Source organism: Haliotis asinina, chromosome 7 (genome assembly GCF_037392515.1).
Source record: "Haliotis asinina isolate JCU_RB_2024 chromosome 7, JCU_Hal_asi_v2, whole genome shotgun sequence".
In the NCBI taxonomy this organism is placed as follows: Eukaryota; Metazoa; Mollusca; class Gastropoda; order Lepetellida; family Haliotidae; genus Haliotis; species Haliotis asinina.
This window is the reverse complement of record NC_090286.1, coordinates 10,109,070-10,136,382: the sequence shown is the minus strand read 5'-3', so window position 1 is coordinate 10,136,382 and position 27,313 is coordinate 10,109,070. Positions and strand designations below refer to the sequence as shown.

The window sequence follows — 27,313 nt, the reverse complement described above, 5'->3', positions numbered from 1 at the left end:
ATGGACGGACTTCGTAGTCAAAGCCACAGGCATTTCGAAGATGGCAGCAGAACAAACCAGCCATGCCATCATGTGATTTAAGATATGCTCTTTGTGCGAAGGAATGGCGTCCACTGACAAGATTTGGACAGACTCTGTAAAGCTATTACACAGTCGGCATTCCATATTAATATTTTCTATAAAATCACATTCTAGCGATTGCAAGTGGGAAGTGACTGGTCCTGAGCAGTAGAAAATAAAGCCTTCACTTGGACATTTAAGACCAGCCGACTTCATCCAGACGATTGAATCGGTTCCATTGCTGGTCTTTTCCAAACACCTGATATGGACAGAATTAGTGAAGGACTTCATCTGGTTTAGCCCAATCGCTGTACCGTCCAGCAGCACATCGCAATCATAGCCGGGTGGACTGGGACACCAAGGTTTACTGCACATTTACTGTATATTACAGCCAGTTCCCTTATGGGACTACTGATGTCATTGTCTATCTAAAATATAATCCATTCATATTAAATCAGATACCCCAATGGTAAATGCGACTGCCAGTATCATTGTCTGTCTGTGGCATAATGCCTCTATATTAAGGGCAGCTACCCGGATGGGAGTGAGTGAGTGAGTTATAAGTTAATGTCACATCGGCAATATTTCAGCCATATCGTGACGGGAATAAACATGATTATACAGAACATGTGGATATTATAAAACCCGTCATCAAAGTACGCTACCCGGATGGAGCATGTGGCTGTTGGTGACACTGCCTATTTAAGCTATAATGTTTATATGTTACAGTGAGTGAGTGAGTTAATATTTAACGTCACATCGGCAATATTTCAGCCATATCGTGACGAGAACAATTTAACATGAAATGGAATACATTTATATCATAAAAAACTGTCAACAAAGGACAGTAAAACAACTAGAATATCACAGAGAATATAAAACTAGTAATTAGATCTAGAACAGTTCAACTATAAGAGGACAATACAATATAAAACTGGGCTATGGATTGCCAACAACTGAAGGTAGATCACCATGCTAGGGACCATGGGGACTTACATCACTTTTGCTACCTGCATGGACCCTAGCTGGATTCACATAATCCCTTCAGTCATTGGCTTTTATGCGGAGAATTAGCCATACATTAAAATAACAAAAATACTGCGATTAAAAACCTGGAAACCTTAAATTTAGATCAAATGTTTCGGGACTTACGTACCCTCTCAGGAGGACAATAATGTTACAGTACTTTAACACCCTTTGAGGGTACAGCCACTAACAATTTGAGTTACTAATTTAAACTTCCAATTATAAAATATATATTTATTTACAAATCAGCTAATAGATCTAATGCTTTTAAAAATCCTATGATTAAATGAGAACTGGTACTGTTAAAAAGATCCTTCATTGTTCTTGAATTGAAATAAGTGTCCCTTGTGATGGAATACTCAACACAGTCAAGCAGGATATGCTTGACTGTGATTCTTTCATCACAAGGGATACAAAACGGAGGATCCTCACCTTTTAATATATATTCGTGCGTGTATCTCGTGTGGCCAATGCGACATCGTCGCATAATGACCTCTTCAAATCTGGACTGACAACCCAAGTAGGTATAACCAACAGTGGGTTTTATCGCATGTAATTTGTTTATACCCACTTGGGTGTCCCACTTCTTCTGCATCAGATCACGGATATAAGATCTAATGGTGGCTTTATAATCACTGTAAGGAATAAGAAGTGGTGTCACAGATTTGTTGAGTGCTGCTTTAGCAGCAAGGTCAGCCAATGTGTTACCTGAGATTCCTACATGGCTGGGTAACCAACAGAAGACAATGTCGTATTGGCCAGTAGCAAGATCATTACACAGTTCAATAATTTCTACTAAAAGTGGATGTCTGCAAGAAATATTTTTAATAGCCTGAAGGCAAGAAAGAGAGTCTGAATAGATTATGTATTGTTTGTGTTTAGGATGTCTTTGAATATATAGAGCCGTTAATATGGCGTTAGCTTCAGCAGTGAAAATAGAGTTGTTATCCGGTAATCTAGAAGATATTGTTCTGGATCCAATGACAGTGGCACAAGCCACTGTGTCACCGCCCTTGGACCCATCTGTGTATATAGATTTATAGTTGCTGTATTTACTTTTTAATTGATGATATTCTTGTTTATACTGTAATTCATTAGTTTCTGATTTTTTAAATCCAGTTAATGTTAGGTCAACTTGTGGCCGAACCAATTGCCAAGGAGGAGAAGAAAGAAGACGGGAAGGAGTTATACTTTCCAGCTCAATGCCGGAAACAGCAATAAATGGCTTAATTCTCAGTCCAAGAGGCGGAGCAAGAGAAGATTTTTTGTTTTATAAGTCCTCATAAAGGGGATTGAAAACACAGTTATAGGCAGGGTTAGATTCATTTGAGTATAATTTGGTAATGTATTGTACAGACAATTTTATACGACGTTGTGTAAGAGATGGTTCATCGGCCTCAACGTAGAGACTGTCAATAGGTGAAGTTCTGAAAGATCCAAGACAGAGTCTTAAACCTTGGTGGTGGACAGGATCAAGAAGTTTAAGGTTGCTTTTACAGGCTCCACCATATACAATGGAGCCATAATCAAGCTTTGACCGGACCAATGATCTGTAGAGGTGAAGGAGGGTAGCTTGGTCCCCTCCCCATTTTGAGTTGGAAACAACTTTTATTAAATCCAGCGCCTTCAAGCATTTATATTTTATATATTTAATATGCGGAAGAAAAGTTAAACGAGAGTCGAAAATTATACCCAAGAACTTGGCCTCCTTGACCACTTTGATGGGAGTGCCATCTAGAAACAGTTCAGGGTCCTTATGTGGCTTATATTTTCTACAGAAGTGTAGACAATTAGTTTTTGACCGAGAAAATTTGAATCCATTTTCGAGACACCATTTATTTATTTTGTTTAAACATAACTGTAGTTGTCGTTCAATAGTGTGTATATTTTTACCACGACAAGAAACATTAAAATCATCCACGAAAAGTGATCCATCTATTGAATCATTTAAAACCTTGGACAAACTGTTAATCTTAATACTAAACAGTGTGACAGACAAAATATTGCCTTGTGGGACACCCTGATCCTGATTATAATGGTCAGATAAGGTTGAACCCACTCGGACTTGAAATTGTCTATCGTTTAAGAAATTTGATATAAATTGAGGCAAACGGCCCCTTAATCCAAAATCATGTAAGTCTCTTAAAATACCATATTTCCACGTCGTATCGTATGCTTTTTCCAGATCGAAAAAGATCGACACTGCATGTTGTTTATTAATGATGGCATTTTTAACAAAAGATTCTAAACGTACTAAATGATCAATGGTACTTCTGCTTTTACGGAAACCACATTGTATATCAGTGATTAGATTATTTGTTTCCAAGTACCAAACTAATCGGTTATTGATCATGCGTTCCATGGTTTTGCAAACACAGCTAGTGAGTGAAATTGGTCGATAATTGGAAGGATCGGTATGGTCACGTCCAGGTTTAGGAATTGGAACAATTATAGCATCACGCCACGAAGAAGGAAATTTACCAGATGTCCAAATACTATCAAAAATATTTAAAAGGGTCTCTAAACACGATTCCGGTAAGTGCTTCAGAAGTTGGTAATGTATGTTATCAGCTCCTGTAGCAGTATCGTGAGCCTGGTCAAGAGCAGTATGAAGCTCATGTATCGAAAAAGTTTCGTTGTAATCTTCCCCATTATCTGAACTGAAATTAATAACCTTCTTTTCTTGCTGATTTTGGTATTTTTTAAATTGGGGTACATATTGTGATGAGGAAGAATGTTTTGCCAATGTCTCACCAAGTTTGTTCGCAATGTCTCATTTATTAGTCAATAAATGGTTCCCATCTTGGAGATGGTGAATGCTAGATTTAGAACCCTTACCCTTGATTTTCTGGATCATATTCCACACCTTTCATATCGGTGTGCGTGAATTTATTTTTGATATATAGGTTCGCCAAGAGTGGCGTTTACTTTGCTTGAAAGTACGCCTTGCTTTAGCATTTAAAATTTTGAATTTATCTAAATTGTGGACCATAGGATGGCGACGGAAATAATGTTCCGCTCTCTTCCGTGCTTTCCTAGCCTGTTTGCATTCATCATTAAACCATGGTTTTCGCACATGTGGAACTGCAGAGGACTTTGGTATACACTCGTCAGCAATATTATTCAATTCATCAGAAAAACATTGTATGGCATCAGGAATATCATTAAAAAGTTCAGGTTTTAGTTTGTCTGCACAGAGTTTTTCATATAAAGGCCAGTTAGCTTTTTTAAAATTCCATCTTAATGATGGTGTAACGTCAGATGGCATCACAGGGTTTAATATTGTTGGGAAATGGTCACTTCCACATAGATCGTCGTGGACTGACCATTCAAATTCACTCAATAGGTTTGAATCAGTAATAGACAAATCAAGAGCTGAATAAGTACCTGTGCCAGGATGGAAATATGTATTTGAGCCATCATTATATATGCATAAATCATTATTTGAAAGAAATTCCTCTAGTAATTTATCTTTGGTGTTTGTATTAATGCCACCCCATAGTGGACTGTGGCCATTTAAATCACCCATGATTATACAGGGTTTAGGTAGTTGATCATAAAGGTCTTGCAGATCAGTTAGTTGGACAGTCGATGAAGGCGGAATATATAAAGAGCATAAAGTAAAAGCAACTTGTAATGTAAGTCGGACTGCAACAACTTGAAGATTTGTTTTTAGTGGAACTGAGCTATGGATAATATTGTTCCTCACCAGGATTGATGAACCACCAGAAGCTCTATCACCCGGAGGAGAAAAAGAGTGGTATGCATTGAAGGGACGGAGCTCAAAATTATCTGTCTGTTTCAGATAAGTTTCTTGGATGCAGAACGCCGACGGTTTAAAATCTTGGTTTAATAAGTGTAGATCATTTAAATTAGTCCGGAGTCATCTACAATTCCACTGAATTATAGCAGAATACATTATTTCCTTGGTGGATGTACAGGAGATCTACCCCTCACTTTCCTTGTGGGTGACAAGCTATGAGTCCGACCTTGGATGTGGTCGGACACATCCATGGCCTCAAGTGATCCAAACTTATTATATAGTTGGGCCTGATCATTAGACCCCTTAGGAGGCCTGTTACGTTGATTTTTCTTCGTGATTTCATTGCTCGATCTGGATGTAGTGTTCACTTTTGACTTCACATTGGAGTCTGATTTAGATGCCTGTTTCTGAGAAGCAGATGAATCCTTCCCAGAGGATACCTTAGACTGAACAATAGTTTGTACGCTGGAAGTTTCGTTTGAAGAATTCGCCTGTATTTCAGCAGACAGCAATGTTGGAGCTGATGTACTAGCCCACGTGTAATCCGTTTGACAACCGACTGAACTGCATGAAACGTGTTTTGGTTTAGAGGCCTGAACAGAAGCAGAAACAACAGCAGCATAACTCGGGCCCGACTTTTCTTGTGCCAGAACGATCTGTTTTGCTTCAAAGAACGAAACGTTTTGCTCATGCTTCACCCGTGAAATCTTTGATTGTAACTTCCAGGAAGGACATTCCTTGGATGAAGAGGGATGGCAACCAGAGCAGTTTACACATACAGGTGTGTTATCACAAAGGGTACTATCTTTGCACGCTCCAGCGCATCGTTGGCATGCAGCTGGATTGTGGCATGACTTGGATCCGTGCCCATACTTTTGGCAATTATAGCACCTCAAGGGGTTGGGGATAAAAGTATCAACCCTTAAGTTGCAGTATCCTGCTTTCAGAGATTTTGGAGGCATCGAGAGACAAAATGTAAACAAGTAAGTATTTGTCTTGAAGACATCATTATTCTATTTGACTGTAAAGCGTTTAACATGAGTAACGCCGTGTGATTGTAGTTCAGTAACTATGTCAAGTTCACTCATGTCTGTAAGGCAACGTCCAGTATCACGGACGATGGTATTTAGTGTCCTGTGAGGGGACACCTCTACAGGAACATTTGCTAGCGACTTTGTTTTGAGCAGAATTTTGGATTGTATTTCTTTCCTGCATTCGATTAGCAGGGAACCAGATCTCAACTTTTTAATGTCTTTCACCTCCCCAACCAAACCTTCAATGCCTTTTGACACAGCAAAGGGATTTAACTTGAGAGGGCCCCCTTCAGGGGCACACATCACAATGAAACGAGGCCAATTGTCAGGGTTACTGGACGTTGTATGCAACTCATCATCTGAAGATAACGAATCATCAGATTCGTGTGATCGTTTTTTAAGTGGGGATGCCATGGTAGAAAAATATATGATTCACCCTCCTAGCTCCCCACCCACCATGGAGTGTCAACAAGGACGATGCCTCATGCCTGTGGATCTCCTGCAGACGGCACCAAGGATACTAGGAGGGTATACTCAAGCAGAAAATATATTAAAAAGATATATCCCACCAGATTGGCCCATGAGCCACCGCCTTCTGGGCATAAGACTCTAGGCAAAGTTCACAACATCAGATTTCAAAATCAATAAACAATTTAGATGAGCAATTAGGCCAAGACCGACAGTAAAACAAGTTCAAATCAAATTTGTGCAATGACATATATAGAAAAACCATGCACAGGGCTTGGCATGACCAGCCGATTGGTCGAACCGGGCCCATTCGACCACCCGTCTAGGCGAAGTCAGGGCCAAAGTGGTGTATTGAGCAACAGGAACACGGTTGCAAGCTCCTATTGCCCTCAACCACCAGGGTCCCTTCCTCCGCCGACACAGGGCCGCAACCCACGGCAAACGGGTTGGTGGACCAAATATGCCCCCGGGTCCACTACAGGGGTGTCGGCGAGCTCTTAGCATTACCCAACACCCACCACGAGGAGGTGGCTCGCCACGGGTGCCTTATATGTTACAGGCAGTTATCCAGATGATATACAGTATGGTTCAAAATTATTGAGAATAGCTAAAGCATTTCATATTATTAAACGAGAACAAATCAGATAAAATTGAATGTATTGTGAAAGTGAACTGACCTTTTCATGTTGTGTAGGTAACAATTTAATATTTTATCAAGTCTCCTTGAGCTTCACGGCACAGTCTAAGACGGGTAGGCATACTTCCTATCAGAGAGGTTAGTGTCTCGTGAGTTATGCTGTCCCAGTATCGGACCACTTCTCTCTTCATGTCTTCAGTTTTTGTCAACCCCTTTTGATTCACACATTCCTTCATCATCCCCCAAATGTTCTCAATGGGATTTAAGTCAGGACTATATGCAGGAAATGGTAATGCAGTCACATTTTTCTCCTGAAACCACTGCTTGGCATGTTTTGCGGTGTGTTTAGGATCATTATCTTGCTGCAAAATCCAGTCATTTCCATAAAACACATGTGCACTTGGAAGCAGAAAATTATCTAATATGTTAGTGTAGCGTTGACTTGTCAGATTTCCCTCAAACACACACAGTGGGGTCGTTCCTAATAAGGATATCCCTCCCCATACATGAAACTTTGGGCTGTATTTAGGTCGTCGATACAACGGTGCTGACGCAGACTTTGTCAATATTTTCACATTATTGGGATATACCCATATTGAGCTTTCATCAGTAAAAATCACATTTTCCCAGTCAAAGTTTTCATGTACCAAACACCACTCAACACGCCTGTCTTTATGTTCTTGTTTCATGAGAGGAGAAAGAATTCCAGTCTTTTTCTCCCATCCAAGATCAATCAAATTTCTTCTAACTGTAGATTTTGATACAACTGTTGATCCCCTTTCTATCATTTTATACCTGATGTTGGAGATGCTTGCCCTTTGCCCGACAAAGCCGGACGCGATCTGAGAAGTCCAATTTTCTGGGTCTCCCTGCTCCTTTCTGATGCCCAAAATCCTTTCACTCTTTAAAATTCTTCCTAATCCTATACACAGTAGAAAGAGGAGTTCCTGTTCTCTCTGCCAGTGTATTTACATCATCAATTCCTTGATTACACAACTCAAAAATCAACCTTCTTTTATCTTCAGCAGACATTGTTGACAGTGCTGAGGAAAATGACGTCTGCTAAAAATTCAGGGGAGGTAACTCTAATTGTAATATACTCAGTAGGCCAAGATGAGTTACCTCCCTTACACCATTACTTAGTTTTAAGTATCAGTGAATCAGTTGAGGTGTTAGGATAGCTCAAAGTAAGAAGAAAAATTCTCAATAATTATGAACCAGACTATATATGACTGCTACTATCACTGTCTGTCATATAGTCCATAATCCTGCACTCCTCCCTCGTAGGAAACAGTGAACTGTGTCCGTATTTTCTATTGATAGTTTGTTAAACAACTTAATTATTATTACGACAAAAATCTGCAAAATACCAAATCTGCGTTGGTATGATGTTTTGATTATGATTAGCGTTTCATTGAGTATGTTATGCTTTTAGTTTTCGAGTTACATTACAATTCATTTTCCGCGGTTGCCTCAGACGGACTAAACCTGCCAGTGTGGCTGTCTGTTCACAATGGCCAATTATTACATGCAGCTAGAATTCCCGTTACCTTAATACCTATGTGTTACAGGCCGCTGTCCTCAAGGTAGTTACGGTTTCCAGTGCGGATACAGCTGCAACTGCCTTGATGCTGTGTGTAATTCTACAGACGGATGCACATCTCGGACATGCAGCAGAGGATGGTCCGGACCGACATGCCAGAAACGTAAGACAGTGTCATTTAAATTTCAGTGAATGTGAATTTCTCCCAAATCATGAAATGAACGGCAAATATGTTTTATATAAATCATTAATTCAATTACTTGGAGTCGTCCTTATCGATAAAGTAACCGTACAGTGCTAACGTCAAATTCAAAAGTAATCCATTTACATCGTTACCTCAGCGTATATGAGGTTTGGAGCGAGAAACACCAACAGTGTGGTCGAGCAAGTATTGGTACTTATCTGGCCCAACATAATTATCAGGGCAAGTGTAATTCAACCCAACTGTTAATGTGTTTGGGCTATCGATGCTGCAATAGCATCTATGATCAGGATAGATGATACTCAGGCAGTCCAATTGTTGATACATTGCCTTGTGTTTCCTAGTCTTGATAGTTGTTCTTATGTCTTCCACATAACGCTAATACATCGCATATGCTCCCAAAATTCTGCACTTCCTTAATGAAATTATTACAACACATAACTGTCTCAACAAGTATCGCTCATGTATTCACTTGACATTCACTTGAATTCCTTATGCTGATCATCCAGTGGTGAGGTCTATGTTTTGCAACTCTCTACCTTCTGAACAAACAAACATTGCATCTAAAGATGTTTCCAAGGCTGCTCTGAAAATTCATCTCTTCTATTTCAAGAGGCTTTCATGATTATGTGTAAGTGTGTGCACTAGTTTTCATGTTGCCATAACATATGCGGATAGATACAATGTGCTTAAAAAATCTGTTAATATTTAATATCACATCATTATGTAAATGCTCCGTGTTTTACTTTCGAAAACGAACGTCTCCTAAAATTTCCATATCATTTCTGTTTTGAATCGTGAATCTATGTCTGATCACTGACTTGATATTTCCTGACAGATAACAAAGCGCTCGGAAAGTTGGCATCGGCCAGCGGGGTGAATATTGCAGCAGGTAAAGCTGTCGACGGAAACGTAGCAGCGTCTAACTACAGCAACTGCTTTCATTCAGCTTTCCAATACAAAAGTATAACAGAGGCTTGGTGGAGAGTGGATCTGAATGAGAAAACACTGATACATGACGTCAGCATATACTTCAGGACAGACCGTAAGTATCATACATCCTATTAGTCCATTGTACGCTATCTCCTAACATAAGGGTACACAGAAACAGTGCTCAGTTCGGGACATAGTCTATGTCCGACAAAAACTGTTATAGATGACATCTTTACTGTCTTGCTTCAGTGTACCTAGATTGTTTATGCTCTGTTCAGGGATGTGTGACAAATGATCTTTGAGTATCTGACACTAGCTCATACATTTACACCTGCATCTACTTTTGTTCAAGGGTTCATGCAAACGTAGTATACGACATGGCAGCTTCTTTCCGTAATAATACCCGTAATATGTCCTTACTTAAAACGTTATAACGTAAGTTGGTATTTGCATAATATGCAGTTTGAAGTAATTGTGCACATGTTGAAGGTTACATTTTAATACGTTTAAACTTTCAAGGTCATTACAGCGATGGTCCATTCAAGAGTGTCCGCCGTTGTAAGTGGTCAAAAGCAATGCATGGAGTTACAAAAGTGGTGTAGAGTCAATCGACGAATGCAATGACAATGAATAACCCACCTGTATCCTCCTTATTCCCAACTCCATTGCAGCCCACCCGTATCCTCAGCGACAGTCAGATTACCTATTTGAGGTATAAACGATGTATGATCCTATTCTGATTAGGACACTTCATATATTCTGACATTTTACAGATAAGGTTCGTCGAAATGGTATCCGGATCTACATTGCTGACACTGTCGCCTCCCCAACTGATGGCGTCAACTGCTACAACGTGACAGGGAAAGGAGACGGGACAGACATACCAAATGTTTTGAAAGTCACGTGTTCTGGCAAAGCACAGTATCTGGTCCTGTACACCAATACAAAAAACAATGGTGAAGCAGTACCCATTTTAGATTTCTGTGAAGTGGAGGTTGGAGGTAAGAATTATGTTTGATACCACATATTGATCATATTCAAGTTTGATCAAGAACCTTAAAAATAGTTTTCTTGTTAACAAAAAAATATTTTGGGTTAATATTTAATATCAGATCAGCAGCGTTTCAGCTAGAGCGTAAACGAGCACAAATTTGACGTTGATAAAAAAATAGGCATTTATCATAGAATCTCTCGTCAGTGGACAGTAAAACAACTAGATTATCACAATTAGAGTTAAAGGATTTGCACAAAGGTCTCTACACATTGTTTAAATTCAGTGACCACTTAGATACATATATACACAAAGTACAGTTATAACCAGTAATGTTTCATCATAGGGCATCTTTTTGGGATCTAAAACGCACGTCCCTCGAGAGCATTTCGCCATTTCGAGAAGATAATGGTGTAGGCGGTCACGTGACGTCATACCCGCGAGTGGCTACATCAACAAACGGAAACTACAGCTGGACCGAGCCAGTTCGCTTACTGTGCTCTGCTTCTTGTTTAGCAAATAAATCAATCCAGGAAGTCAAACCTGGATTTTGATGACATACTGGACACAGACAATATCACACACATACCACCTTTTCAATTTAGTGTTGTTTCTAGCGGCAGTTCTGACATGAATATTGACGACGATTCAACCAGTTGATAACATACAGTCGTGGGCCGATCCCGATCTTGATTAGACCGACGTTTTGAATAGGCAGCCCACTTGCCTGTCATATGTCTATTCAAAAGCGATCAGATGCAGAATTAATGCTTCAGCAGTCACGGGAAAAAAAATTGCAGCCATGATAACGGCAATGTTCGATCAATGTGTAAAGCCTGTCTTCCGGTACTACAACCAGTATACATCGGGAAGGTAAACAGTGAAATAACCCCGATGGCGGGTCATGATTTTAAGGGTTTTTGAAGGAACTTTAGATATATTACATAAACTGCGTTTCCTGATAAAATCTATTCGTAAAGGTTTTAGTATATTGATAATCTTTACCGTTACGGAAGTCGACACGTTCGATCTCACTACTGTAATGTCGAGAAGTACCCTAAATTCGTTAGTGTACGTTTCATGAGTAAGTCGATAGAGACTTTATATTGGTGCATCAAACATCAGGTTTATTACACTTTAAATTTCAATGTACGTGTAATCTGTAAAATATATCTAAAATGTAAAATGATAAGGACCTGTAACCTCCTTAACAGCCGATAATAGATTTAATGAAGAAATTCAGACAAATCCTTACAGTACTGTATCGTTCTCTTCAACCGTCAGCTAGTGAAAAAGACGTATCTTCATTGTGTTCTTGTAGTACTGTGTAAAGTGAGATCAGTCCCAAAGAAAGACCACCAATCATATCAAGAAACAAACACACAAAAAATAAAGCAAATAATTTATATACAAACAAACTGTGTATGACAAAATAATGAATACTGTGTGTAGACCAGTATCATGAAGGCTGAGGCGTGCTTGTATAATAACTGGACTGACTGATATAAGCCTAAGAAAACAAGATTGTTCTCCAATAACAGGTGAAACAGTGGTGACTGCAATTTGCAAACATTTACCATCTGAACAAGTGACAGGATTCAAACAGGGAAAATATAGACTTTAAGACATCTGTCACAGTTGGTTTAAGTTCACACCCTAGACACACATATATGATTTCATTTTATGTCTTTATGTCAGTGAATTCATCAGTTCCTGTTTACTAGTTATAAATGAAAGTGTCTGGCAGAATATCCTGGAAAAATAGCCTATTGTGTCCTGCAAGTCTGTAGGAAGTTAATGTGTTTCTTCTCGAGAATGGTCCTGAGTAGGAAATCCACACACTCTATGAATACTTTTTTGACATTCTCTTAGAGACATTTTGTCACCCTTCCCTATTCCTCCAGACGCACAACACACCCGCCTAGAGAAATAGATAACTAAGTATATATATATATATATATATATATATATATATATATATATATATATATATATATATATATATATATATATATATATATATATATATATATATATATATATATATATCTGATCGAAAATAGGACAATTAGCGCTAATCATGACGTACTTTTGCATCAACTATTTCTTCATATAGCAAGCTACTAGAGAGTGTATATTGTTCCAAAACAACTACATCTAAAACTCACCTACAACCAGCATCGCTTCCGGAATGCAACTCTCTCAGTCTCAGTGTCTGTTTAGAATGTCGAAAGGATATATAGTATCCTTCCACAGTTTTGCCTATTTATATCCTTTAATGAGGTTAGGCGAGTGAGTGAGTGCCTTTAGGTTTACGCCGCACCCAGCAATATTCCAGCTATATGACGGCGGTCTGTAAATAATCGAGTCTAGACCAGACATTCCAGTGAACAACAACATGAGCATCGATCAAGGGAACCAATGACATGTGTCAACCAAGTCAGCGAGGCTGACCACTCGATCCCGTTAGTCGCCTCTTACGACAAGCGTAGTCGCCTTTTATGGCGACTGGGTTGCTGAAAGCTTATTCTACCCCGGGACCTTCACGGGTCAGAAAGAACATAAGGGAGCCTAAAATCACAAATAGCAACGTTACAAATATAATCGTTCTACACTTCCTCCTTCTATCATTTTTTGGTAAGAGTAAAATAGTATGCTTGAGTATTTGCTTAATCGACATATTACATTTGAAACAGTTTGTGCAACTGGTACTTTCGGCTCCGACTGTGACAACTACTGCCACTGCGCTGGTGATGTCTGCAACCCCGTGAACGGCGTCTGTCCTAGTGGCGTCTGTCTACCAGGCTGGCAGCACGACGAGTGTGACACAGGTTCCTGTTTATTTTTGACCGATAGTTGACCTGTGGTTTTCTTTTATATAATCTCAACTTCCAGCATCGTACATGAGGCCTTGGTTTCAAACACATATAATCCAAATATACAACAAGGAGGAGGATAACAAGCAAACAAAGAGCTCAAATGAAATTATATTAAGAACCTTTATGCTTTCAGAGTGTACCCTTGACAGCTATGAACAAACGTGTAGTCAAAATTGTTCAGATAGGAATTGCAAGGACGACAACTCCATCTGTGACCATGCAGATGGGATGTGTGTCGGAGGTTGTAAGGCAGGATGGAATGGAACAGACTGTACACAAAGTAAGAACTTATAATATACTTGTAACACATTCGTACCTGGGACAGGATGCTGATACATGTCACCATACATCTCAACCACAAACTGATGTACCAAACCATAGCACAATTTGACTTTCTAATATAACTTTTCTCTGTATATAGGCATTAAATAGATTTGATAAGCTAGTTAACGGCTCTAGTTTCACAGCAGTAGCTAATGTCACATTAACAGCTCTTAAATATGTTTAAATACATCGTAAATATAAACAATAGACAATCATTTCCCATTCTCTTCCATGCTCTAAAATGATATTGCTACTGGTCAATGCGACCTCGTCTTTTGTTAGTTACCCAGCCATGTTGGAATATCTGGTAACACAATGGCCGATTTTGCTGCTACACTTCTTATCCCTTATTCTGATTATAAAGCTGTAATTGGATCATATATCCGAGATTTAATGCCAAAGAAGTGGGACATCCAAATAGGTATCAATAAAGTAAATGAAATATAGCTCTATATCGGTAATACCTGTTTGGGTTGTGAGTCCAGATTTGAAGAGGTCATTATGCAATTACTGGCCATACGCGATATACTCACAAATACCTGTTAAAAGGTGACGATCATCCATTTTGCATCCCCTGCGATGAAATAATCACGGCCAAGCGTGTCCGGTATTAACTTTTCCATCACATGAGATAAATATCAATGATATTGTCAAACCTGTAATGGTTATTTTTAGTAGGGTTTATTATGGCTTAATCATTTAGTTGTAAAAAGAAATAGAGCTCATTACAAATACACTTTGAACGATATGGTTTCTGAGTATATAAATATTTTGTAATCGGTAAGCTAGATCGGCAAATGCGATAGTTAGTGGCTGTATCCTCGAAGGGGGTGAAAGCATTGTAACATGATTGTCCCCCTGAGAGGTCAGTCTCAAAATATTCAGTCCGTTTACCTCTACACACATTTTTAGTCGTAAAATATTTGTTTGTTTGATTATGGCTAAATATCTGTACACTCGCCAATGACTGAAGGGATGGTATACATCCAGCTAGGGTCCATGCAGGAAGCCGAAGTAATGCAACCCCCATGTTCCCTATACTGGTGATCTACCTTCAGTTATTGGCGATCCTCAGCCTTCTTATATGTTGTATTGTTCCCATTTGCAATTATATTTGAGAGTTGTGTGCTAGTTATATTTCTTGATACTGTCATATACTAGGTGGTTTTTGTTGTCCTTCGTCGACAGGTCTTTACAATAAAACATTAATTACTATGTCTATACTTAATTGTTTTGGTCACGATATGGCTGAAATATTGCCGATATGACGATAATGTGTAACTCACTCACTCACTGATAAGCTAAATGTCTTACATATTTGATGATTGGTACTAATATATTCAGACATCGCTTTAGAATGCATAGATTCTTACGGAGATGGTTGTGCTCATCGGTGCTCTGACAGAAACTGCAGTGGGACATCGACATGTGATCATGTTACAGGGAAGTGTGAACACGGCTGCAATCCCGGATGGAAGAAAGTTGACTGTAGACAAAGTGAGACATCAGTTTTGGTTGTCGTAGACGATGTTGTGTGACTCTGGCGTCAGAGTTGAAAATGTCTCAGCTGCTTTATTTTCCACAATACCACAAATACACACATTCAAACGTGTAGATGTTAGCATGCATACCTTAAATGTAATGATGATAAGATAATATGTTAATGCATTCTACAATCCAGGATCAACCCATCAATGTCAAGGGAATTTATTTTTCAGACAAACAGATAACGTAGCGTGCGTGCACTCGAGTCTAAAACCAGATGGATAACGGGAAATTCCTTTATTTACAGAATGCATCAAAGGCGCTGAATATGGATCTGGCTGTGTTGGTAATTGCAGTACCCGGATGTGTGATGGTGGTACAGACCCTTGTCCCCAGGACACAGGCCAGTGTGAATCTGGTTGTCTACCAGGGTGGCAAGGAGAGGACTGCGCACAGGGTAAGAGACAACTTCCGTTGTGGTCAAACATCTGAATAACAAAGTCTGTAAGTGCCCAAAGCTTTCAAAGTCACATTTGTTCAAGCATACTTGATAATCGTCTTATTTTTGTTGTTTTAAATTCTGGCTAAATCGCCCGAGGGATGGTGTAAATCCAGCGAGGGTCCTTGCAGGTAGCGGAAGTAATGTCAGTCTCCATAATCCCTAGTTTAGTGATCTACCTTCAGTTGTTGGCGATGTATAGCCAATGTTTTACATTGTTTTTCTTTCATATCGTGTTATTAATTTTATCTCTCCTCACTAGTATTAATTGAAATCGTTATATCCTGGTTGTTTTACTGTCCTTTGGGAACGGGTTTTACAGGTTATAATTTACGTGTCTTTATTGTAACTTTATAACTTGCTTGTAGTCACGATATATTACCGATGTGATTTGAGATCTTAATTCACTCACTCTGAATAACATTGTAGCAGTAGATTGGCACTGATCTACTGGCCTCAATCTAGCTATCTCGATATTCAGTAAGGACATTAATAATGCCATGTCACTTGAGGCCATATTCCAACCCCCAGTATGAAGGTGCTACATTAGCGGCCACTTAGGTAGAATTCCATGTACAATTATTCCCTGTAATACACAATACATATCTATGATTCACACTGTTACGAAGTTCAATTCATGTTCTCATAATATAAATGAACCTTCAAGTTTTTCAGGCAACGAAGGATCCGTGAAGATCCAGGACAGAATAGGTCTTCAGCAACCGATGCTTGCCATAAAAGGCGACTAACGGGATCAGGTGGTCAGGCTCGCTGACTTGGTTGACACATGTCATCCGTTCCCAAATGCGCAGATCGACGCTCACACTGTTGATCAGTGGAGTCTCTGGTCCAGACTCGACGTTTGTTTTTTTTACCGACAAACTAAACTCACTCACTACTAAGTAGCATAAAATACAACAAACTACCAGTCCATAACTGGTATTTTAAGCATGTTATATATTAACTGATTAAGTAAAAATGCCATTCATTTCACACATTAACAATGTTATGGTGAAACCTTTAGTTGGTCAGTAACAGTTTCAAATTGTGTAAACGAAAAAACTTGGTGTCACTCCTTTTACCGATGTTACTCACAAAAATTCTTCTATTATAGCTTCAAGACGAAATTGTGATTCTCCTTTGTTGACAAACCTGAATATACCCCTTTATACTCTCTCAAATACCCTGATGTTTGGCGCAGCATGGATCATGAACCAGTCGAGATTTCCGGGATATTCGGGCATCCTCGAGGCGTCTTGTCGGAAAACTTGATGTTCCTGTGATTGGATGGGTGTCCGATTCCCTTTGTAAACAAACCAACATTTGTTTCAGTATGTAGTCTAGGTTCATTCGGTGAAAACTGTACGGAAGACTGTGGACAGTGTCTTGACGCCAGGGACTGTCACCATGTCAACGGAACCTGTCTTGCTGGATGCATCGACGGGTGGACGAAGCACACGTGCCTACAAAATAAGTTCTTCCGCGTTAGTTTCGATCGTCTGTGCAACCGTCCCTGGTCTGGGAATGAACCTTAATTGATTTGCGATCTAGATCCCGTGTTTATATTGCATTATATTGCATTGGTCTGATGGAAATATAATTTTAGGGAGTTTTTTTCCATAACTGTCGCAATCCCGTGGCAGAATACACTGAAGAACGATGCTACTATCAATAATACTTGTCCTTTTCTAGAACAAACTGGGGGGCCAACGTCCAATGCTGAAGTCTTTACCTTAGCTGGTGTGGCAGTTGCCATCATCGTTGCAGCAGCCGTCGTTGTTATCGTAGTTGTTTTGGTCAGGTAAAGACATAATATGTTGTTACATTATACGTAAGACCATTTGTAGAAGATGACAGAAAGAAACAAGATACACACACTTCAATTGAATGCGAATCGAGTATTGTCAGTATCGTGATACTTTATAATTTAAATATACACTTTCAGGTATTTCGTTTGACAAATCGTTTTATTACCAATACACAAAATACTATCCAGAAGCAGCATGATAGGTCATGGCAATGTAATTCACAAATAAATATTTACGTTACTTGTGTAGTTATGTACTTGGGTTGTCTTGAAACCTATTCTTTCCTGATCTGTGATTGATCGATAATATGGTAGTAATGCAAACCATTCTTATCTGTTGAAGACGACGTCAAGCAGCAAAGAAAACAGATGATAGGGCAGATATGTCCTTAGAGCAGATAGGTTTGTATAAAAATGACGTACACAATAATGCACTGACATATCGTAAAGTCCACAAATAAGTGATGATTGTGCCGGTTATCCATTTCGTTGGAATTTTATCTAGAGATCAAGAAAATTGAAAAATTCCTCTCACTTGAAGTATCTTTGTTTGTTTAAGGGTTTGTTTTTGAAATAAATTAATTTTGTCATAAAGCTTTGTAAATCAAAATGAACCCCAAGCTTTGGGATAAAGCATCACCAGACCAGTGATTCATCATTTTGTATGTCACAATCTGTGGTACCACTGTTTATGAAGATATTAAGGTCATGTGTGTATAACATGTTAAACAGAGCTGCAAATTATAATAACCTGTACACTTTTTACCACATGCACTTGTTTTCACGAGGCTTGAATGTGGGAGGTAAGAAGCACGTTGGCAATATGTGTGCAAGTGTCCTGTTGGCAGATACAAAGGACGACCCTGAGTGTACCAATGATGTGGACTCGAACGATTACGCCAGTCCTGTATATGCAAGTGGAGTGGTGTCAGATAAGAAGGACGGCCGTGTGCCTGTCAGTGTTGTGGATTCTGACGACTATCTCAACCCCGAGTCTGCTAGTTCCGTCGTGGTGGATGTAGATAAAGACGACAATGACACGTACTATAACACAGCACCTGTCCCTGCAGTTACATTGGTGTCTGTAGATCAACTTCAAGAGCGGATTCTGGAGCTACAGGTGCCCGTAGGGGGATTCCAAGCAGAATATGAGGTACGCGACGTACCGTATGGCAGTTGCACATTAATATGATTAAAAGTGGCGACCCTTGAAGGTCCAGGGTAGAATAGTCCTTCAGCAACCCCTGCTTACCATATATGGTGACAAACGGGATCGGGTGGTCAGGCTCGCTGACTTGGTTTACACATGTCATCGGTTCCCAATTACGCAGATCGATGTTCATGCTGTTGATCACTGGATTGTCTGACTCGATTATTTACCGACAACCTCGATATAGCTGCATTAATGCTGAGTGCGGCGTAAAACTAAAAAAACTAAACTCACGCTCTCAGACAACTAAGTAGCAAACAATCCAACAATGAGTTAGTAAGTTCAGTGTTACGCTGCCACATAGCTGGAATATTGCTGTGTGCAGCTTTACACGGAACTTACTCACTCACTCTCTCACTCACTCACTCACTCACTAAGCGTCTGTTAGTATCCGGGAGAAGATGAATCTAGAAGCATGTACTTCGATCAAACCCATATTTAACTAAGATAGAGCTCGAGCATACATACGTATCTAACATGGAGGAAGGTATAATGGAGTCGACTCTCGCCAGTATTATCCAATGATCAAGGGGGAAAACAGCACTTGAACATTACTAGTAGTTTCCGAAATAATAACACAACACGGATCTTCTCCTACATGTTTCAATCGTGTATCTTCAGAGAGAAGTGATTTCAGTTAAACATTATATCATTAGTCTGTTTGAGATCTGTAAACTCTTCGGTTGTTCAAGTGCCTGGTTTTGCATTTTATTTCCAACCTGTCTAAATCCTGCGGACCGATACACTACAGAAACTATCTACTGACTTCACCCGTCCTTACAAAGACTCCCAGCTACCGGAGAACAAGAGGAAAAACAGGTTCACAAATTACTACCCATGTAAGTCTCAATATCCTCAATATCACATACGGACACTTACGATACAAACAAACATAAATTGCATCAATTTAGTACTTCTAATTATGATATTCAGATGATATTAGGGAAAGGCCTTTGTTATATCGAAATTTCAATGACTTTTTAGTCTGGTATTGAAATCTGGTTTCAGACTGGTTGTAGTTCAGGTGACTGACTGGAGTGTAAGGCATCTACATCAATACTTAAGCACAAAGAACCATTTGCTAAATGCACAAAAAACGTGTTGGGACTAAATGTGGAATAATTAATCAAGAGTCTGTTGAGATCTTCCACTGAAGAGAGTACATCAAGTCCAAAGTCCTCATTTGTTTGAGCTAAGTATGAATATGAGGACTAGTTGAGCGTAATGCCGTATTGTTCTTTATTAATTACCAAACAATACATCTCTTTTCATGCCCGTGCTTCCTATGTTGCAGATGATGACACCCGAGTCAGGTTGCAGACACTGCCAGACAAGCCTGGTTCTGACTACATACATGCCAGCTACATAGACGTTAGTATGAGTAGGTTTGACTGGTGGAATTGTTGGCTCTGTAATGACACCGACGTCGCCAGTTGCTGTACGATGGTCTCGTGAGGTTTGACTGGCGGAATTGTTGGCTCTGTAATGACACCGACGTCGCCAGTTGCTGTACGATGGTCTCGTGAGGTTTGACTGGCGGAATTGTTGGCTCTGTAATGACACCGACGTCGCCAGCTGCTGTACGATGGTCTCGTGAGGTTTGACTGGTGGATTTGTTAGCGCTGCAATGACACTGGCGTCATCGGTTGCTGTACGATGGTCTCGTGAGGTTTGACTGGTGGACTTGTTAGTAATGTAAAGACGTCGTCGGGTGCTGTACGATGCTCTTGTGTGGTGTGACTGGTGGGCGTGTTCGTAATGTAATGACGTCGTCAGGTGCTGTACGATGCTCTTGTGAGGTTTGACTGGTGGATTTTTAGCTCTGTCATGACACTGTCATGCTATGTGCTGTAGGACGTAATGCGATGTCAGTTGTTTGCACTGTACGTGAAACACTTCGATATCACTTTTTTCACTGCTGCTCTCAATCTAGTTCTGATTCCAGAAATGACATCAATATAGACGCCATAAGATAAGTATTGGTCTTGTGACTATTACTTGGTGTGCTTTTTCAAAGAGGTTGGACACCACAAAATGTTATCCAGTATAGCGTTGGCTGTTCACACATACAACTTTACAAGATCTGCTCATATTTCAGGGATACTCTAACCCTAAAGTCTACATAGCAGCACAGGGTATGTTTCCGTCTCTAATGTCTTGTCTTATTCAATGTACTGCACAAACCTATAAGTAACTGAAAAATAAAAGAACTGAAATGAAAGAACTTTCTTTCTGAATGCATTGAAATTATCAAATGATTCCTACATATAATCGCCCATTCCATACCGACAAATGTTCTTGTATATCCTCGGCTCAATTGTTAGTTCATATTTCAATTGTATGATAAATATTCCTAATATTTAATCATAGCAATGCCCGTATGAATCCACCGTGCAGGTCCTCATACGAAAACTCTGACTGACTTCTGGAGGTTGATTTGGGAAAAGAACTGTACAAGAATCGTTATGCTGACAAATCTCGTGGAGATGGGGAAGGTCTGTATTTCCCAAATTCATGCCAAGTTACAGTAAACATATCCTTCATGATAAATATGCGTTAAATAAGAACACTAAAGATGAATGAGTCCCACATGTGAATGTTATAATCAAGGAACATCTGCCTAGATGTAATCAGTAGGTGTGACCTTGAAGGTATGGAAGGAACACCAGGGGCTCCTTTCACGAGGCAGCCTTTGATGAGGTTAACCTTAGCTCCCATTCTTTGCACTAATGTTTTCTTGATGATTTACGATCACCTTAGTGCTTTGTGAAAAGAGACCCAGGTAGCTTAACAGCATTTGGACATTTATGCAGACGAAGTGTGCTGCATACTGGTCGGACAAAAATGATTTGACTGTGGGCGACTTCAGAATTGCTGTAATCAGCTCAAGTGAGAGAGCACACTGGGTTGTGAGAGAATTACAAGTTACAGAGAAAAAGGTAAATATGTCCTTACGTTACACGTACAATCACCGAATATGTATACATTTACATTAGGGTACAGGACAGACAAGCGTGTTTCCGTTATAATGTACAGCGCCACCAGTGAGAATTACTGTAACATTCAAAATTCAGTAGAAGTCTGTCTCACGTGAGGTAGTATTCTTTATGAGCTCAGTGGCATATTTACAGGTCACATGCAACCAAAAATTCAAACACTTGCAAGCACAGTTATCACTTGTTCATGATATGTAAAATACATTGCTGATTTAGACAAAAGCAAATGAACAAAATAATAAGCATCTAATCGCAAATCAAAAGTGCAATATCTTGTACTTGGGTTTACCTTCCTCGAAACGAAGCAGCAGCGATACCGGGCCCAATTAGAGCCGGTGGGTGGCGACGCCTTGTCATTCTCCACCGGTATATTTCCGAATACGCTTAGCCGGCTTTTGGTTCATGGCTAATAAGCCCGATAGGTGTTAATTTCAAATTGCAAATAGTCATTGCAATGGCCAAGTTGTGCATTGCATGGCGTTATTAGCAGACAGGCAGGCAGACATATAGATGTCAATAAACCAGAAATTGAGTTTTCTCTGAGACAGAGTCTGCTGATCACAATCAACATTGTTTTTTTATTTATTTTTTTTTTTTATTTTTTTTATTGCAACGAGTAGATTATTTGCTTGTTTGTGCACACAACCAAGAATAGAATACTGCTCTGGGCCTCACACTCCGGATAGACATTCTGTTTCAAGCTGCGCGAACATATTCACTGCGCATGTATTATGAGCGCAGCGGAGCATAGCTGTTGAAACCACTTTTTCCCCAAGCACTGGGGCGAAATTAGTGACTCGTTTGAACTCCGATTTCGCGGGCTTTATCATCAAGGGTTTTTTTTTTCAAAAATATAGGCTGAACTAGCATTTTTTTATTTGTTTGGGTAAGTGCATACCGAAAGGTATCCAATTTTGCAAGTTTGTGTTCTACGTTGCTCGTGTGCTGCTTCCAATACAAAAGGAATGTTTTGTACAGGACACTGAATTCTCAAACGTTTTCTTTGCTTATACGCATCGGAATATCTGTACTTATTCACATCAGTCGTAATTCAAAAGACGCAAAATGCAGTTTTCCTCTTCATCGATATTTTGATTGTTTATTCGCTAGTCGCATGGCAGTGTGCTGTGAGCAAAATATATTTCAGTTTATAGGCATATTTTGTCGCTAGTGTCATCACTGTTTTTCAGTCAACCATTCATATTTTCACAGCTTTTTTCCGACTTTGGCCAAAACGGATTTTGTTTCTGAGAGAAGCCCAAACTGGGTATTCCTTTGCAATCAAGTCAAGCAATATTTATTAAATTTATGTTATTCCATACACCTTTAGACAAGAACTTGTAGGTGCTTCCATCATTTCCACTTCATAACATGGCCTGATCACTGGATTCCCGAGGAGACGTCATTGGCTGAGTTTCTGTGGCTGGTGAGGACTGCAGCTAACACCCATGATGGTCCTTTACTTTTGCACTGCAGGTAGGAGAATTTACATCCAACTTGGGGTTTCCAATAAGGCATTTTCGAGACGGTATCATCTGTTTATCCAACACACATGTTGGATGTTATGTAAAATTGTACACATTGTACACCTATTGTGGTTGGTTACAGTTAGTATTTAATCGAACAGACATTAATTAGGACAATTTTATCCCCAGCGCTGGGATCGGCCGGACAGGAACGTACATCGCCGTGGACTACCTATTGGACCAGGCTCTGGCTGACGATAAGGTCGATGTGTTTGCCTGTGTCTCAAAGATGAGAGACCAAAGGAAGGGCATGATACAGACCAAGGTGATATCTGCAGTTGGTATTGCACGTTTAAAATGTGTATATATCGACGACGGGCCGTGATGGACAAACACACCTTTTCATATCCCTTTCGTTTGCATGAAACACAATTCTGACATCTCTTCGCCTTTTTCACGAATGTCAACTTCGTTTCATTTGCAACCTCAGGAGCAGTACTCGTGTGTTTACCTCACACTACAAGAGGCGCTGGAGTTTGGAAACACAACCATGGACATGCAGGAGTTCAGTCAGAATCGAAATGAGAAACAAACCTTCAAGATGGGATGTATGGAACCCACACAGTTAATAGAGGTAGTTGTAAATATATTCATATGGTAGACAATACCTGATAGACCGTGACATGTATTTGTTGCACATGCATGTCATATGTTTGTGGTGAGTGAGATTAGTTTTACGCTACTTTTAGCAATATTCCAGCAATGTCACGGCGTGGGATACCAGAAACAAGCTTCACTCATTGTACCCATGTTGGATTTGAACCCGTGCACACTGCAGACCATTAACCAATCCTCTTCCCACCGCCCCGTCATGTGTGTAACTGATGCCTGTCTTAAAACGTTTTAGATCCTGAATGTCAAGAGAGAGACTTCAAGAATTGGTGAGTAAACGTAGCAAGTAAATTCATGATACATCTAAACTGACTCTTTCAGTTGTGTCAAATGTCGTCACTGCAATGCATTTGAAAAGTTAATGCGTTGGTAATAAAAACTATGTTTCAGAGACTAAGCTCAGAGGACGTCTGTACGTTGATGGGCGCACAGACATCGTAGCTCTAGAGTTAGAGGTAAGCATTGTACTAGTGAGTAGTTTCGAAATCCTGAACTGTTGGGCTTGTAATCCATTAATAGCTGAACATACCAAGATATATCACAACCTGTGTCAAAGGCACTTGAGATGCCAGGTCACCCTGAATCCGACGGATGAGGTCGGTTCTGGAATGTTATGCAGTGTTTTGTGGTATCTTTGCAAACCAACATCATCTATTGGAATGACTGAGCTGGATTCGTTCTTTGAGTTTTCTCTGGTAGTGTTCAAATTATTACTGCAGTCAGTACTCATCGGTAGGAGGATTGTCGTGGACATTTTCAGGAGCATTCTTCCTTCTCAAGTGGTTAGAAGCTTGGTGTAATTACTATTGTGTAGTAATTCATAAGCACACATTCGTGTTATACTTGCGTTCTCAGTGATTATAGCAATGGTTTCGTGGTTTATTCATTTGAAACTCGACCTTTAAAAAGCGCAGTGATCAAACAAAATCACCCAATTCATTCAGTCGAATCATAGGCCAAATACAGCTAGTTTGTACCTTTGCTCCATCCCATGTTTATACCACGGTGATGTATTTATACCTTTCCTCCTTCAGTCCCACCTGTCCATGAAAGGCTATCTGCTGACTGAAGCTCCCTCCGTCACCACGGCGTTACTGTTCTGGAAACTCATGGAACAACAGGAGTCTGCTACAGTCATTGTCCTGCCAGACTCGCACCAGGTGAGGGGTTGTCTTTGACTTACAACCGTTTCACTCAAACAATCACACTCGGTGTTTCATTTGCACCAATGACTTTATTTTCAGAATCTCTCCAGCTATGTGCCATCTCCAGGAAACAGTCTGAACTTGAGACCAATCACAGTGAAATGTTCGACACAGAATACAATCAACCACAACATCGTGCTGAGGATCGTACACATGCAGATTGACGTAGGCCCTCAGTTACTATATGTTAACCAGGCTGACTTCATATTCAGTTATTAAGTCAACATAAACCACAAAGCTAGAATATGACATCTAACAAACTGTTCACTTTATGCAAGATAAGTATCTCAATTTTGATCACAAATACCCAGAAACCTAGTCGTAAATCAGATATTACAAAATCATATGCAATGCCTTTAGAATTATATAAATACAATGCTTTGTGTGGTGACCGTTAAAGAGACTTGTGATGAAGTACCTAGGTATATAATAAATTAATACATGAGACAGCTACCAATTTCATCCGGTCTTAGCTAGCACTTGTTATTTGAATATCTCAGACATTTCCCCAGTCGACAAATGATCCACTATACCATACAATGTATCGTTACAAACAATACTATAAGTCTTTCATTTAACCGTTCACCAGGGCCGTCCACCAGTTCCAGTGCATGTGTACATAATGAACCAGTTTCCAGACGAATCCCACTCCACAATGCTAGAACTCCTGGAACAAGTAGATCTTCACACGACTGGGGTTGACTCCCAGCCAGTTGCGGTTATCTACGGGTATATATTTTTATAACTGATGAGATTTCAGCGCCCACCCGTTAACAGCTGTACACCATCTAGCTCTTTGAATAAAACAGCAAACCATCTTGAACCTCTGATATAGCATGTCAAAGAATGATCGGGATCCGTCGTTATATTCCATGTTACCACTTAGCAGTAGAAGCATCAATCAAAGTTTTTACAGACATGCTTTCCGCACAGTTGAAAGCTGTTACAGATCTTGAGGTTTGGTAAAGACAAACTATTTTTTGAAACAGTTTATTTAGTTACTTGAATTGATATCTACATATTTTATGTTAAAGCGAGTCTGACAGAAAGAGAGGGGCAATGTTCTGCATCCTGGGCAATATTGTTCAAGGCATGAAGTATGACAAAACAGTAGAAATCTACAACAACATAAAGACTATGGCCCACTGCCTGGATCAGGATATTACACAGGTATATTAATAGTGAAGTTTTAGTGTAATTTGGTGTAACTCCACAACATCCATATAAACTTTACAAATCCCCCAAAGGCAAACCCAGTATTAATTGGAATGAACTAGAATTAATGTTTAATTCAGGATTAAATCAGTGTGAACAATGTATGCCTCCAATTATGTTATACCTAACACTGACTATAAAAATCGAATATGAAGAAGAGCCCCTTGAGGGAACATTAGTTTGGAATGTTTGGAGATGAAGTTATACTGATTAAGATTAAGTGTTGAGAATAATGATGGGAATGTTTCGAATATATTTTGGAGGATATGTTTTATAAACATGTATGTGTACAAAAATGCTTATCATAACGAAAACGCATTTTGGCGGTTTTGTGCCTACATTCATCCCTATTGTACTTATTATACAATAGCACACAGTCTTCTTAAATTAGGAACTTAATTATTTCTTGGAATGTGCATTAAAATAAATCGGATTTGTTAAATATCAACTCTTCTCATCTCAACATCGAAATTCCTTTGAACTTGTCATTGTATCTTCAATTCGGATGTACATGTTTTAGGTGGATTGTAGTTAATGAATTGTAATTAAGTCAGATTTGAAATTGACATTCCTGGCCGTGATTTATTCCTGCCTTCTCCTATTACCTGCCGGATAATATATATCATTACTAACACCGGAGATGTTGCCCATCCTATCAGTATAATAACTAATAAGTAAAACCTAAGAGTTGGAACTTTTTAGTTCCACAGATCATGACACCCAATTACATTCCTTGACGTGCAGAATTATATTTAAGTCAGATAATATTATTACCAAAATAAAGAATATCTACTAAGATCCTTTTTTTTATTGTACAGGCTGACGTTACTCTTTGTTATGACGTAGCTTCGGCGTTCATTGAGTCGCAGAGCATCTACGCAAACGTGTAACAAGCAAC

The 27,313-nt window shown here is 39.5% G+C and overlaps 1 protein-coding gene across 1 annotated transcript; it reads left to right on the top strand.

Annotated features, from left to right (window-relative positions):
* On the top strand, positions 1–27,313 carry LOC137291262 (receptor-type tyrosine-protein phosphatase mu-like). Its single transcript, XM_067822564.1, has 28 exons — positions 1–16; positions 4,259–4,303; positions 8,560–8,694; positions 9,572–9,778; positions 10,440–10,667; positions 13,354–13,488; positions 13,670–13,816; positions 15,217–15,357; positions 15,653–15,802; positions 17,177–17,341; positions 17,570–17,645; positions 17,995–18,053; positions 18,500–18,804; positions 19,613–19,700; positions 20,156–20,232; positions 20,960–20,996; positions 21,259–21,356; positions 21,675–21,800; positions 23,188–23,333; positions 23,513–23,648; positions 23,814–23,957; positions 24,231–24,264; positions 24,386–24,450; positions 25,030–25,155; positions 25,240–25,365; positions 25,790–25,929; positions 26,235–26,370; positions 27,234–27,313. The coding sequence occupies exons 1-28, from the start codon at positions 1–3 to the stop codon at positions 27,303–27,305; spliced, it is 3,360 nt and encodes a 1,119-aa protein (XP_067678665.1). The 3' UTR covers positions 27,306–27,313.